Source organism: Mastigoproctus giganteus, chromosome 9, assembly GCF_048544385.1.
Source record: "Mastigoproctus giganteus isolate SK-2022 chromosome 9, ASM4854438v1, whole genome shotgun sequence".
NCBI lineage: Eukaryota > Metazoa > Arthropoda > Arachnida > Uropygi > Thelyphonidae > Mastigoproctus > Mastigoproctus giganteus.
Genome location: NC_143583.1, coordinates 156781285 through 156795693, shown reverse-complemented (window position 1 = coordinate 156795693; position 14409 = coordinate 156781285). Strand labels below are relative to the sequence as shown.

Sequence of the window (14409 nt, the reverse complement as noted above, 5' to 3'; positions counted from 1 at the left end):
TGATCCATAGGTTGGATGAGTGAAGTCGTGTTTATGGTAGAAATATGACTCTCATGTTCGAATTGAAATCATGTAGAGGCGTAGGATGGACCAGGAACATTATCTAATAGAAGCAAAATCTTGAAAGGAATGTCGTTGTCTTTACAATATTTTTCAACCTCAGGAATTAAGCAGCATTTAAACCAATCCTCAAAGAGAGATATTGTTATCCATGCTCTCTGGTTCGATCAGAAATGTATGGGTAGGGTGGCTTTAATGATGCCCTTAAATGCACGGGGATTTCCAGAATGGCACACAAGCAGTGGTTTTAATCTGTAATCTCCCGCTGCATATTAGCCCCAAGCAAAAGCGTGGCCCTATCTTTTGACGGCTTGAAACCTGGCAGTGTATTTTCATCTCTAGCAATGTATGTTCGATACAGCATTTTTCCAATACAGAGCAGTCTCGTCAACGTCAAAAATTTGCTGTATTGAACACATCACAAAATTTCTCTGCAGCTGCAGAATCGGCACTGGCGACTTCACCGCATAATTTAACATTGTGGAAACCAGCACGATGCTTGAACCTATTAAACCACCCATTGCTTGCCACGAACTTGGGTTGCGCTGTACTTATTCTTTTAACTTATATTTAAATAATAATAATTTCATCATGATTGTATTTATAGATTTGACCAAAGCATATCCCAATAAATACTTGTTGCTTTTGCTTGAATGATCATTAGACTCAGGGGCACTCGCTTCTGAATCTGATTTTCCATCCATATTAACAGCTGTTCCATCTTCGATATAGCACCTGAACGCTGTTTTGTGATCACTGTTGATCTTAAGTAACAGTTATGAAGTACAAAACTGTACTTCATAACTGTTTTGCTATCATTACATCACTAGGGGTACCTACTCACCCACCGAAGAAGAGCCAGATAGCCCCGAAATGGTACCATCTGGGTGGTGGTGGTGTCCGCTAAGAATAAGTAACAGCAGTCTTCTCCTTTGGTGAAGCATTACTTATTTGAAATAGTGCAATATCATGGCAACTTGTTGTGAAAGTATTCACAATATGAAATATAACTTAAACGATGCTGCCTTCGTAAAAAAATTTGCTAATTCACAGTTTAGCTGTGTACTAATATGATGCATTTGCACTAACTTGTATGTTAACTTAAGACTTGAGTCAACGATGTCGAAATTGCAGGATTAACTGGATTAGCAATTTAGCTAAGAATGTCGAAATTGCAGGATTAACTGGATTAGCAGGACAAGATCTTGAACATATCATACAGAAGCTTGGGTTTGCATTACAGTTACAGTACAATAAAGAAGATGTAGTTATCATTATTATTATCATTAGCCATATGGTACAAGGAAGCCTGAGGCTTATACTGCACCAGCTAAGCTAAAAAAAAAAAAATTTCTGAATTATCCCGAGAGAGAAAGAAGTAGAAGGGAATCACCAAGAAAAGGAAAAATTATGATATATCCAGCTCAGGACCCTGGGTGTGCTAAGCCCATACTGACCAGATGTGAGCCCCTGTTATGTACCTAATAGTTGAGAATAAAAATGCTACTACACAAATTGTAAAATTTGCAAATCATGTAGTTAAGGAAAAATGGAATTGAAAGGCAAAAGAGATCTGACTGATTGCAAATGATGTCTATCAGAATAATAGTAATCTTTATAAATGACCACTTAATAAATTGCCATAAGCAGTTGTTTTGGGAAACTAAACAATTAGTTAAAACCCAGAGCTATAAATTTTATGGTTAAAACATGGAAAAATTTGAAAATGGAAAAAAAGAAGAATGATTTATCAAGAGCCATAAGAATTTTGAGTTCAAAAGATCTGAAGAATATAAGATACTCTTTTATTTTGTATAATCGAAATATTTTGAAACTTGAAGCTAAGGTAAAACTAAGTCATCAGGTATGCATTTGGAGGAATCATAGCGTTTTAATTCACTATTACAGTTTTTGAATAATCCTAATATAAAAGCCCTTGTAGTTGATAAAAATCAGTTCTTTCTGTTAACTTTAAATATCAGGTCATTAAGAAAAAACTGGTTTAATTTCTTGCATTATATAAATGAAATCAGAGAATATATTTCACGAATAGTTTAAACATAGGCTAACGTAAAAAAAGATCAAATTTCTCATTATGACATATACGGTTATGACACGGTATATGTGTTAAAAGAGTTTGCAACTTAAATTCTAGGAGTATGAGATATAAATTTAGCAAACCATAGATGACTAAGGAAATAGAAGAATTAATGGTACAAAGGGATAAATATTTTACACAGTATAGGAATTGTCCATCAAAGGTAGAACATTATCACAATAATAAAACACTTAGAAATAAACTTACAGGCATTATCAAAAAAAAAAAAAAAAAACCTCTTATTATAATCAATTTTTTATGAATAAGCATATAACTCAAAAGGAGAAATGGAATAGCATAAATAATCTCTTAAGTACAAGGAAGAGACTCGTTGGGGTGGCCAACAAGCGGCACATTTTGAAGGAAAAAAAGTAGATGGCATCACAAATTAAGTTGGCCACTTCTGATCCAAGGGAAACCAAATTAAAACACTATTAGAACAGATTTCTGGTACAAACAAACAGTATGAGGATTCTTGTGTAGTTTTAACTCCACAATACACTGAGATTCTTAAGATAATTGAACAGTTGAAGAACAAGAAATCTTATGGATTGGACAGTATTACAATAATTGAAGTTAAAAGGAATAAGGGACAGTTCGCTGTACTCGTAATGGAGCTTATATTATGGATGATAGAGAAAGGCAGCTATTCAACTGATTTACTTTCATTTAAGGTAATTTCAATATATAAAAGGGATCACTAGATAATTATTATAATTATAGACCTATAACAATACAGTCAGTACTAAATAAGATTACAGAAAATTATATTTTCTCTCATATTAGCAAGTACTTACATCAATATGGACTACTCAACAACTGTATTCTCAAATTAGTATTAGTATTCAGAGGCACCTCCGTAGCCAGGTGGGAAGGAGCAGCAGTGTGTAGCACACGCTTCTTGATTAGACTGGGGTTCGAGCTGGTCACCACCAAATATGGAGGATGTGGAAAGTTCAGGGAATGCCCACCACATATCCCTGGAGCAATATGGCCTTAGTTGCTAATGCTCCTAAAAACCAAATAACAAACAAACAGTATTCAGAAGGGTAAGAGTACACAGACCTTATTAGAGAATCTAGTGGATTCTTTTAACTTATATTTAAATAATAATAATTTCATCATGATTGTATTTATAGATTTGACCAAAGCATATCCCAATATTCCAACAAAAATTACTGAAATATGGTATCAGAGGAAGAATCAATCAACTTTTAGATGTTATTTAACCAAAAGAAAAATAACAATTGAAGTATTCAAGTAGAAAATATAAAGGGAAAATCATATAATATAAAGAGAGGGGATACCTCAAGGCACTCATGCAGGACCAATAATGTTCAATATCTATATAAGTGACATATTTAAAGTAATTAAGAGATCTTTTATAATTTATGCAGATGATATAATCTTATATACAGTTGAAAAAACTTAACAAATATGACTAATAATTTACAGCAGGATCATATTTAGTTGCAGAGTTGGCTATATGATAATAAATTAGCATTCAGTTTTGAAAAAATAAAATTTTTGGTAATTAGACCCCTCCCCATCAAATCTTAGATAGTCATCCTTCTATTAAATTACATAAACATGAATGCCTTCACGATCAGAATTTCCAGAATTGCAAATCATTGTTACCTTGGGTTATGGATTGACTACAGTCTAAGTTGGGCAATTCATATAACAAATTTATATGAAAAATGAGATTTTATGTATACTTTTTTTACTACATTAAGAATAAGTTAAATCTAAGAACAAAAGTTACCTTGTATTATGCATTAGTGTATTCCCGACTCAATTATTTAGGCAATGTATAGGCAAGAACAAATCTATCCGAAGTAAGGGTAATAAACAACTTAATTACCAAGATTTTGACACTTATAATGGGAAAAATATTTTTAATGACATAAGAGAAGGCAATTTTTGTTAAAATATAAAATCCTTTATCCAGTTCAAAAACTGAAGTTAAATTTAATTTTGAAAAATCTAAACACTATTTTTAAAGAGCAAAGGAATTTCTCACATAATTTAAGGAACCCAAAAGCAATTGTTTTGCCTCACCCTAGGGTACTAAATAGATTTGGAGAAAGGCATACAATGAATACAATTAACAATTTGTTGGCTAGTGTTCATTTCAGACTCAGGAGAAGTTATCCTATTTGCAAATTAAAATTTTTAATAAGAAAATTTTTGAAAACTGTTTAGTGTGAAATGTATTATGAGTAGTAATTTCTTTATTTTTTTCTGTTAAATAATAAATTTGTACAGAAAACAGTTTTATGTGATGATTTATAATTTGTTGTCAAGAAATTTAATTTTCTTAACAAGTTTATATATTGTAATCAAATTTTTTTTGATGAATAAATTGTATTGTATTATTATTATTGCTTTTTATATTATTTCTCCCTGATTCAGGGTTCCACCTTGTGACGGGTATTGCTACCAAGTACACAGGGTGGTTGTTGTTATGTCTGGTGTAACTGTTGGTCGAGGAACTCTCTGACTATCCTACAGGTGTTCAGGATTGCAACTTTCTGGAGTTACTTGTAGGTGTTCGCTGGGAGACCTATTGCTGCTATGCTGTCGTGTAGGGCCTTGGGCACCATACCTGTGGTTGACACAATGATCGGGATGGTCGTTACTTGTTGCATATGCCACATCTCCTTGATCTCCTGTCTTAGGTTTATGTACTTCCTGATTTTTTCCCCATAGGTTTTCTGCAGGTTGCTAGTGTTGGGTACCGCTGTCAATCAGATAGGTAGCCTTTTCCTTCTTGTCCACAAGGGTTATGTCTGGTCTGTTGTGCGAGATTGTCCTATCCGTTATTATGGCACGGTCCCAGTACAGCTTGTGGGTTGGGGTCTCTAGTACTGCCTGGGGTTCATACTTGTAGTATGGTACACTTTCTTAATAATAATAATAATTATTATTATTATATCACATAGCCTATCCATATCCCAAATATTGTAGCTGAAACACTGGATATTATGCTTGTTGCAATGTGCTGGTTGGAGGAATGAAGGGGCACTGTGGTAGATGTGCAGAAACGAAATGTTCTTGGTTCTCATGTAAAAGTAGGTTTTTTTTTTGTTTGTTGTAAAAACTGTGAATTATTATTATTTGTAACTTTCCTGAAATGCAACACACTATGTATTTTAACTAATTTGTAATACGTGGTCTTTCTCAAGCAGACACTGTACATGTGAAGATTGTGTCGAGTGTATTCTAACTAGCTAATTTCATTATATCCAAGAACAATGAAGTGACTTGAATTATATGGCTATCAAATATCATACTTTAAGTGATCAGGTAAAGATTAATTACCTTCTCTTTGGATCTAAAGCTGAAGCTCCAGTATTCTTTGAAATTATGATATAGTTGAAGAATCTTGAGCACCTTAATTTCAAAGAATATATGGGGGGGTTGAAAAGTTTTCTAGTTTACCATATAGAGTACTGCATTATTTTCAATAGAAAAATAAACATGATATTAAATTACGAACATTTACTAATTATTAGAATAATATTTTAAATATAATTTTTAGGTTTAAACCAATAATCTGATAAAAGAGAAAGGGGGTGAAATACATTTTTTTATTTTAGCCCCGAAACGGTGCCATCTGGGTGGTGGTATCCACTGAGAATAAGTAATAACAGTCTTCTCCTTTGGTGAAGTATTACTTTGAAATAGTGCAATAGCATGGCAACTTGTTGTGAAGGTATTCACAATATGAGATATAACTTAAATGATGCCGCCTTTGCAAAATATTTGCTAATTCACAGTTTAACTGCATACTAATATGATGCATTTGCACTAACTTGTATGTTAACTAAAAGAATTGAGTCAACAGAACAACAGCTTTCAGCTAATGATTTAAAAATTGCAGGATTAACTGGATTAGCAGGACAAGATCTTGAACATATCATACAGCAGCTTGGGTTTGCATTACAGTTACAGTATAATAAAGAAGATGTAATTCATTATTATATACCTAATAGTAAACCAATAATCTGATAAAAGAAGAGAATGGCGGTTAAATCCATTTTTTATTTTTATTATCTTTAACAGCCGCTGAATTCAAAAGCTGTTTAAGACAAATCGAGTTCTAGACAACCTGTGATTGTTGTCGACTATGGAAAACATTGCAGTTCATTACCTGGGTTACCATACAGATACTGAACAATAGCATAATATTGTCTACAAGGAACTGGTCAAAAAAAACTTCAGCAAAATGGGTACCAAAATATTTGAATGCTAACTAGAAGTGGGTGAAAAGACAATTATTGTGAAATTTTTCTGGATTAAAACACGTTTTTCAGCTGACTGGTGACTATGGATGAAACTTGGATTTGTTATGGATCTAGGGACTGCACAACAGAAATATCATCCACAGAGTAGCACCATGAAGGATCTCTTGCCCACAAGAAATTTCTAGTTACTCGATTTGCATTTACTTTCTTTTTAACAGGTTGTACGTTATTTACGGGATATTATGTCGTCCCACAGTTTCCCCCCCATAAATATGGAATATTTGCATTCTGTTTTTATTTGTGTTTAAAAATATATTCATTCTATATATTCGACAAAATATGACACTTAATGTTTAAGTTATCTTAAGTACATGTTCATAACCAAATATTTTTCCACAGATAAAGGACAACACATGCATACGACATTCGTAGTACCTCTCTTCCTCCTCTTAATAAGTCATGCTGCAAGTGAACAGAAGATGATTTTGGCATCGGACACAAGCTGTGATCGTTACTCTCTGGATGCCCTATATCACGAAAAATATATGCCAGATACTTCACATGCTCTCAACAGTATGTAAGGTGATCTTTTACATACTTTTCCCACTAATTACATTATTAAGAATAATGCCAAACTGAAATCAAATAATCTACAGAAACTAGTTTATGATTAATTCTGAAATTCTAACAGATTCTAGTCATTATGTATAAAACTTGAGAAAAGCATTATTAAGACTATTGTAACTTTTCTGTTGTCTATAAAAGAATATATAAATACCAAAATTAATCTTCTAACTCAGCCCGCAAGTATTAATTTTAAATAAAACTATAAGTGGTTATCCAGCAGCTCAGAGTGATTATTGTTAACACACTCAATGTCACAATAATTACCCCATCCTAAAAGACAATGGAACCGTTTGAAATTCCATGTCGGTGCAATGTGATGACATATCTGGCTGCATGGGTAGCACAGTGATATCGTCACCGCCCTCCCCACACCAGGTGGAAAAGGCCCGGATTCGAATCTTGTCGATAACAAGAGGAACTTTAATGGGCTTCCTTCACTTTGTGGCTGAGTTAGTCAGTCTCAGATGTAGATAGTAAGGTTTTTTCCTCCAGAAACTGGAGTGATTTCATCCAGAAAAACAGGCAAATCAACCAGAAAACACACACAATTTACAGACATAATATATATATGGGTATACAGAGTGTTTCAAAAGTGTTGGTCAATAATTTAAAGGTGAACAGTACAGACTACAATATGCAAAAAAAAGCCTAGTAAACATGGGTCCTTAAGTGAATCATTTTCGAGATATTGCACATTTCTAGTTGGGATCCACCGACAAGGTGAACTGTACAGAGTTGGGATCCACCACTGACTTGATTGTTTAGGTTAGGTTATACTCATTCTCTCCCTTTCCCCTCTCTCAATGCTCTGAGACGCAGCAGGCATACTAGTACTTGTCAAAGGATAGTCAACATGGAAAGAGGTTACAGCAACGAAGAGTATGCAGACAGGCACTTCATGTATGTAAAGCCAATGGCAGTGCACTCAAGGCTGCACATTTGTACCAAGAAGCATTTCCCCGCCAAAGGCAGCCCAACAGGTGCACATTCATCAGGGTACATCAATGCCTTAGAGAACATGGGTGCTTCACACATGGAGTATGAGCAGGTAGGCCCAGAAGCATAACACCTGATGTTGAGGAAAGGGTGTTAGAAAGAATAGAACAAAATTCAGGAATTTCGACAAGGAGGGTTGCTCTGCAAGAGCATGCACTGAGTCATAGCAGTGTGTGCTGAAATTTACACCGCCAATTACTGTACCCTTACCATATATTAACCCCCAAGGGCTCACATCTGGTGAGTATGGGCTTGGCACACCCAGGGTCCTGAGCTGGATATCATCATTCTTCTCTTTCTTGGTGATTCCCTTCTACTTTTGTCTCTCTCTCTCTCTTAGGGTAACTTGGGAATTTTTTTTGGCTGGCGCAGCATAAGCCTCAGGCTTCCTTGCACCATATAACTAATAATAATAATAATAATATCCAGTGTTTACAAGGTCTCAGCAATAAATACTACCCTTCCAGACTGAACTTCAGCCAGTGGATGCAACAACAGTGTGTCCTGAACTCCCAATTTTTAAACGACATTTTATTCACTGATGAAGCTGGGTTTACTCATGATGATAATTTTAATTTTCATAACTGTCACATTTGGTCCAATGAAAATCCTCATGAGTCACAACATCAGCAATGTTTCTCGTTGAATGTCTGGGCAGGACTACTATGAGACCATCTAATTCGATCACACTTTCTGTCAAACAGGCTAACAGGAGAGCTGTACCTTCAGTTCCTGCAGAATGTTCTTCCAGACCTTGATAATGATAATGTTCTACTTCAGCAATGCCAGAACATGTCGTTTATGCATGATGGTACACTGGCACATTTTGCTCAAGTTGTGACTCGGTATCTAACTAGAAGGTATGGTCAAGGGTGGGTAGGTAGAGGTGGGCCTGTAATGTGGCCTCCCAGATCACCAGACTTAAATCCTATGGATATTTGTATCTGAGGTCATGTAAAAAGCTTGGTGTACACTTCTGACATTTACACAGTTGCGGAATTGCAGCGTCGGATTGAAGGAGCCTTTCAGCAAATTAGAAATGACCCAGGAATGCCTGAAAGAATTCACGACTCAATGCAAAGAAGCCTACAAAGCTGCATGTGGATGCAAGGAAGGCATTTTGAACACCTTTTGTAACATCATGTAACATCTGTAAAATCTTGTGATGTTGAAATCAAAAATTAAAAATGTATTATTTTATGTTTAATAAAACCACCCTTAGCAAAGGATTCACAGCTTTTTGCTAAACTAGTGCTCCCATAGTCAGCGGCAGATCTTAACAGAAAATGAGCGTTATCTTGAAAACGGTTCATTTGTGGCCCAATGTTCACTGGGACTTTTTTGCTTATTTTAGTTTGTACTTTTCACCTTTAAATTATTGACCATCATTTTTGAAACACCCTGTATATAAGAAATTATGGGTGGCCCTAATATAATAGTTTTTTTTTTTTTTTTTGTGAAGACATATCTGTAAATGATCAAATTAGAGTATGAATTGGAAGCAAAAATAAGCGGGATACAGGGCCATTGAAGTGGTAGTGTGACAGATGCAGCTATTAGTTGCAAAAGAAGAAGACAAACATTGGTGAGTCTGTTTTCTGGAAATGTTTTTATAATGCCCTGACCATTGTACAAGCAACATTTTTCCAATAGTTGGGTTCTGTAAGGCTGGGAGAGCCACCCAGAAAACTGCTGTTCATGAACAAGATCCTAGGACAGTTTTTCCTGTGTCGACACTGGATAGCATAGCACACCCATGATTGCCATAGCCAAGTCTTTAAGGTGAGGATATGTCAGCAAACGCGTTCGACTTGACGGCAGTTCTATCTCAAGTGACTGCTAAATATTGTGCTATTCTTGTATTATCTAGATTCTTGTATTAGAGTGTCATCCCAGAGTATAAACAGAAAAAATTTATTTTTAATATTTTTATATTCACCTTTCAAGTTTTGGAGCACTCTGGCAAACATTACAGCATGATGATTGGATAATTCGCCAGCAGGCTACAGATGACAGATCTGCCCTCTCTGAGAAGAATGAGAGATTATGTTAATTCATTTTTTATTATTAGTAGATAACTAGCAGAAACAGGATTACATTCATACCATGCATTGCATCAACCTGTCCAGCTCAGCCTATATAAATTTAAGGCTGAGCTGGACAGGTATTTGGAACGAACGGAGGGGTGAAATCGGAGAGTTTTTTTTTTTTTTTCGGCTGATGCTGCATAAGCTTACTTTCTTGCATCGTATGCCTCTACTAATGCTAATGCTAATCTGCCCTCAGCACATCCCATGGTACAAATTCAGCACAGCAGAAATAGGGCCACCTGGAATGAAGGCTTTTCTCTTTAGGGATGAGTCACGGTTCTCTTTGGGAAGCAAAGACAAAGGAATCACGAGTGTGGTAGCATTCTAGTAAATGAGAATTTTTCTGCCTGTATTCAACAAACATGTGAAAATGAACACCAAGGATCATGATATGAAGTGTCATCTCTTGGGAGAGCCATTCACCACTGGTTTCTATTCAAGGTAAAGTCACAGGTCAATTCTGTTGAAACTATGCCATTTTTCTACCATTTCTCCAAGAGTTATATTAACCTTTATCTGAATAGAACAATGCTCGGTCGCTGATGTTACCAGGCAGTTTTCTTGCAGTTCTGACATGTTCACCTGACCTGATAATTACCATAATTCTACTCCCATTGAACATGTCTGGAGCTGAAACTTAGCAGCATGTCTCAACCATTACTAAAGCACAACGTTTTTAATGGGACAGTTAATCTAGGCATAATGAGATATTCCTCAAGAGGGTATTGAACACATTTTTGACTCAACTCCATTATTTTTTCATGGCCATGCCAATACTACAATTCAAATTACTATCATCCTAACAGATATTTTAACATTTAAAGCATTTGCAACATCAGCAAATTCATAAAAATCATTGATACTTACATAGTGCTGTCAATAGCTTTCATATTCATAAGACTAGGCACACGCTGGCAACTTCAGTTGTGAAACTGTTTAGTGGAAACTCTTGGATGGAATACATTATTTTTGTATTCCCTCCATTTATATCAGTCTATCTTTCTTAATGTGGCAACTAAAAAGTTACAAAGTGTTCTGTTTTTGAGGAAACGAAACTGTTAAGAAATTTGATGCATATGGTTTAATAATAAGTTCAAGTGCAATAGTGTGAAACAGTTGCTTGCTGTGTGTTTTTATTACAAGGCCATTACTGTTGAAAAAGTAATTTATTTTGTGAGCTGGAAAGAAGGCCAGCGCTGTTTAAAACAGATAAAAATGTGGCTCCCAACAAGTAGTAACAAATTATCAAAGCTGCCAATACCAATTCAAAAATACACATCAGTGCAGCAATTGGAAAACGAGACTGAATGCTAGAAAAAAATAATGATCCTATGTATGAGTAAACTAAATTTTGTTTATTCAAAGAAACTTTCTCCCACATCTATACGCTGCAAGCAACGATGACGAAGTGTCTGTAACGACTGGTGGAAGGCTGTAACTAGTATACTGTTCGATGTCCTCATCATAGCTCTTTGAATGATGTCAACGTCACGAAAATAACAGCCTTTCAGTAGTGCCTCGAGCTTCGTGAACAAAAAGAAGTCATACAAAGCTAGTCTAGTGAATACATTGGGTACGACAGTACGCAAACCTTTTGCTAACCAAAAACTCCCGAACAACAAGAGCCTTGTGGTTTGTCATGTAAGAGGAGCTGCACACACCCATTTATTATTATATTTATTAATTTTCCTTTAAAATGTTTATTAAGTTGTTGTTTTTGATTGTTGACTTCCACCCTACTGAAGTCCTGGGCAGTTACAAATCGCAATCCTGATTCTAGGGTGTGTAAAACGGTAAGTTAGCAGAGCATGAAGGCGACAAAATTTACATAAATAACAAACTTATTTCTTTTTGAGACATATAAACCAAAATTTAAATATATACATACAAATTACAAATTTAGATTACAGATACAGGAACTATGGTACAAGACAATTGACCATCTCACACACCTCATCAACTATTCTCAAATATTCCTCATATGTATGCATAATTTATGTTGGTAACACAACCCTTCCTTTCCTTTTTCCTTATTGGTCATGTCTCTCACACACAATTTATAAATTCCAACTATTGTTTGGAAAAGGTGCTTCTCTTCCTTTACAGGTTTACACATATCACTTTACATCGGTTGTCTCTTACTTACTACAAATCACCACTGTCTATCAATCACCTGCCTATCAAAACACATATCAAATCAATTACTATTTTCATCACTTACTTCAGTAGTACTTATTACAAATCACTTATTTCTATCAAATTGCCTATCTATCAACACATATCAAATCAATTTCTATTTTGCCATCAACTTACATCAGTAGTGCTTACTGAAAATCACTTATTTTTACCAAATCACCTATCTATCAACACATCAAATCAATTACTATTTTTCATGCTCTTACATCAGTAATACAGCAAATCATTTATTTCTATCTGAGTTACTCCCTTAGTTACTCCTCTTTTCTTATACAGAGCAGGGTTCCCTTTTCTCTCAAGGTTTCTGAATAATGTACATTTTTTTTTCTTCCCTTCACACATTACCTAGAACCGTATCCGTTATATGTATTACCATCTGTTAACACATTGTCTAGAATGATAATATAGGTTACCACATTCTCATCCTACTATGCCTATGATTTATTCTATTATTAATTCCCTTATACATCTCTTTTTTTTTTTTCTTCCTTACCCCTTTAGTATCCTTACATGGTCATTAATTTTATCTATAATCTAACCCAACTTAATAACTCACTTATACATTACAAAAAAAATTTCCTTTGAAAGAAACTATCAAACAATTTCTCACTGAGTTTAGTTTATGAGTCTATGAGTTCAGGGTTCAAGAAAAAACTGGAACCCACGTTCCAAAAATGGGCCACTACTCCTAATTGTTTTCCACTCTTCAAGGCTTCTCACATCCACTTTGAATCTTTCTGGCGATCTATCTCTTCTTCTGGGGTTTCTGGACTGGACACTCCTTCCACATAGATTTGTCTACTCACATATCTACATACCTGGCTCATTTTTCAACAGGACTGGACCCAGACATATCTGTAGATGCCTACATGAAATTTCTTCAGAAATACAGCATGTGATTATGTTGCTAGACATGCCGATCAACCGATTGTTGGCCAGTTGCACTTTTATTTTTAATCTTTAGAACACATCTCCAATTCATCTGCACTTCCCCCCCCCAAAAAAAAAACCCAACCCTCCACATCCTCTCCACCACTCGCTCTCATTTTTTTTCTTTTTCTTCCTTTCTCTTTTCACATCTCTCTCTCTCTCTCTCTTGAACTCCCTCTCCGGACCTTTTTTCCTTAGCGATTTGAACTTCCTCCCACAGGACTCTCAACCAATCCAAAATACTCTAATTTCTCACTCTTTCCTATTTGTTAAAAGAAACCTTACCTCAACTCTCTCCCTCGTGAACAAACCAAAACCTTACCTTGTAATTTTCTTGTTTATTTCACACTCCAGTTATAACCCTTTCATGTATGCTGATCACCTCCCACAATGCCTATTTTCGTGTTTTCACAGTTTGCTAAATTGTTACCAACTTACCAAAAAATCTGCCACGTGGCTGTTTTCTTGAAGTGAAACCAGTACTGTGCCAACGTATTTCTGTTTCCATCTAAAAGTGGCTTAGATCAAAATGCTTCTTAATTGGGTCCTATTGTTTCACCATTCGTCAACCCCTTCTAGCCTGTTTGCAAATGGCACTCCTTCCCTAGTACAGGCCACTGCTTTGTTTACTCTCAGTTTGCCTCTTGTATTATTTATAACTTCTTGTCTCCATTTAACTGCTATTTAATCCACACCATTTGTAACCTCCCTGTTTCTAAATCCAGTACTTTTCAAACCTTAATATCTACCATATTCAAACTTAATATTCAACCTTAATATTTACCATATTCAAACATTAATAAAAAAAAATTCACTCTTCTCTGCCCTACATGCATTTAATTCAAATAAATAATATTTTCATTATATTTTTAACAGTGTACTCTTACAGAACCAACTGCCATCTTCTCCATACTGAGGCCGCACACAGATTCTCTGCAACAAATGTTTCAAAACGTCTAGATGGTAGGCAGCAGTAACACATTGGCCATTGGGCAAAAATTCCTTGCTATCGTAAAAGTGATGAGCATGGATTGGATTTTTGACCTTTCCTGACGAACTTTTTTTGGCTTTGGGAGAGTTTGCCAACTTTCACTCTGCATTTTGTCACTTCATTGCGTGGTCATACTGAAAACACCAAGTTTTGTCACTCATAACGATCAAA

The 14409-nt window shown here is 35.3% G+C and overlaps 1 protein-coding gene across 1 annotated transcript in view; it reads left to right on the top strand.

Annotated features, from left to right (window-relative positions):
• The first annotated feature begins 5980 nt into the window (after positions 1-5980).
• Positions 5981-14409, top strand: part of LOC150080835 (uncharacterized) — a 107435-nt gene continuing 99006 nt past the window's right edge. The window contains exons 1-2 of the mRNA XM_090380837.1: positions 5981-6155; positions 6808-6981. Coding sequence (XP_090236963.1) covers positions 5981-6155; positions 6808-6981 — 349 coding nt within the window. The remainder of the gene's footprint in view (positions 6156-6807; positions 6982-14409) is intronic.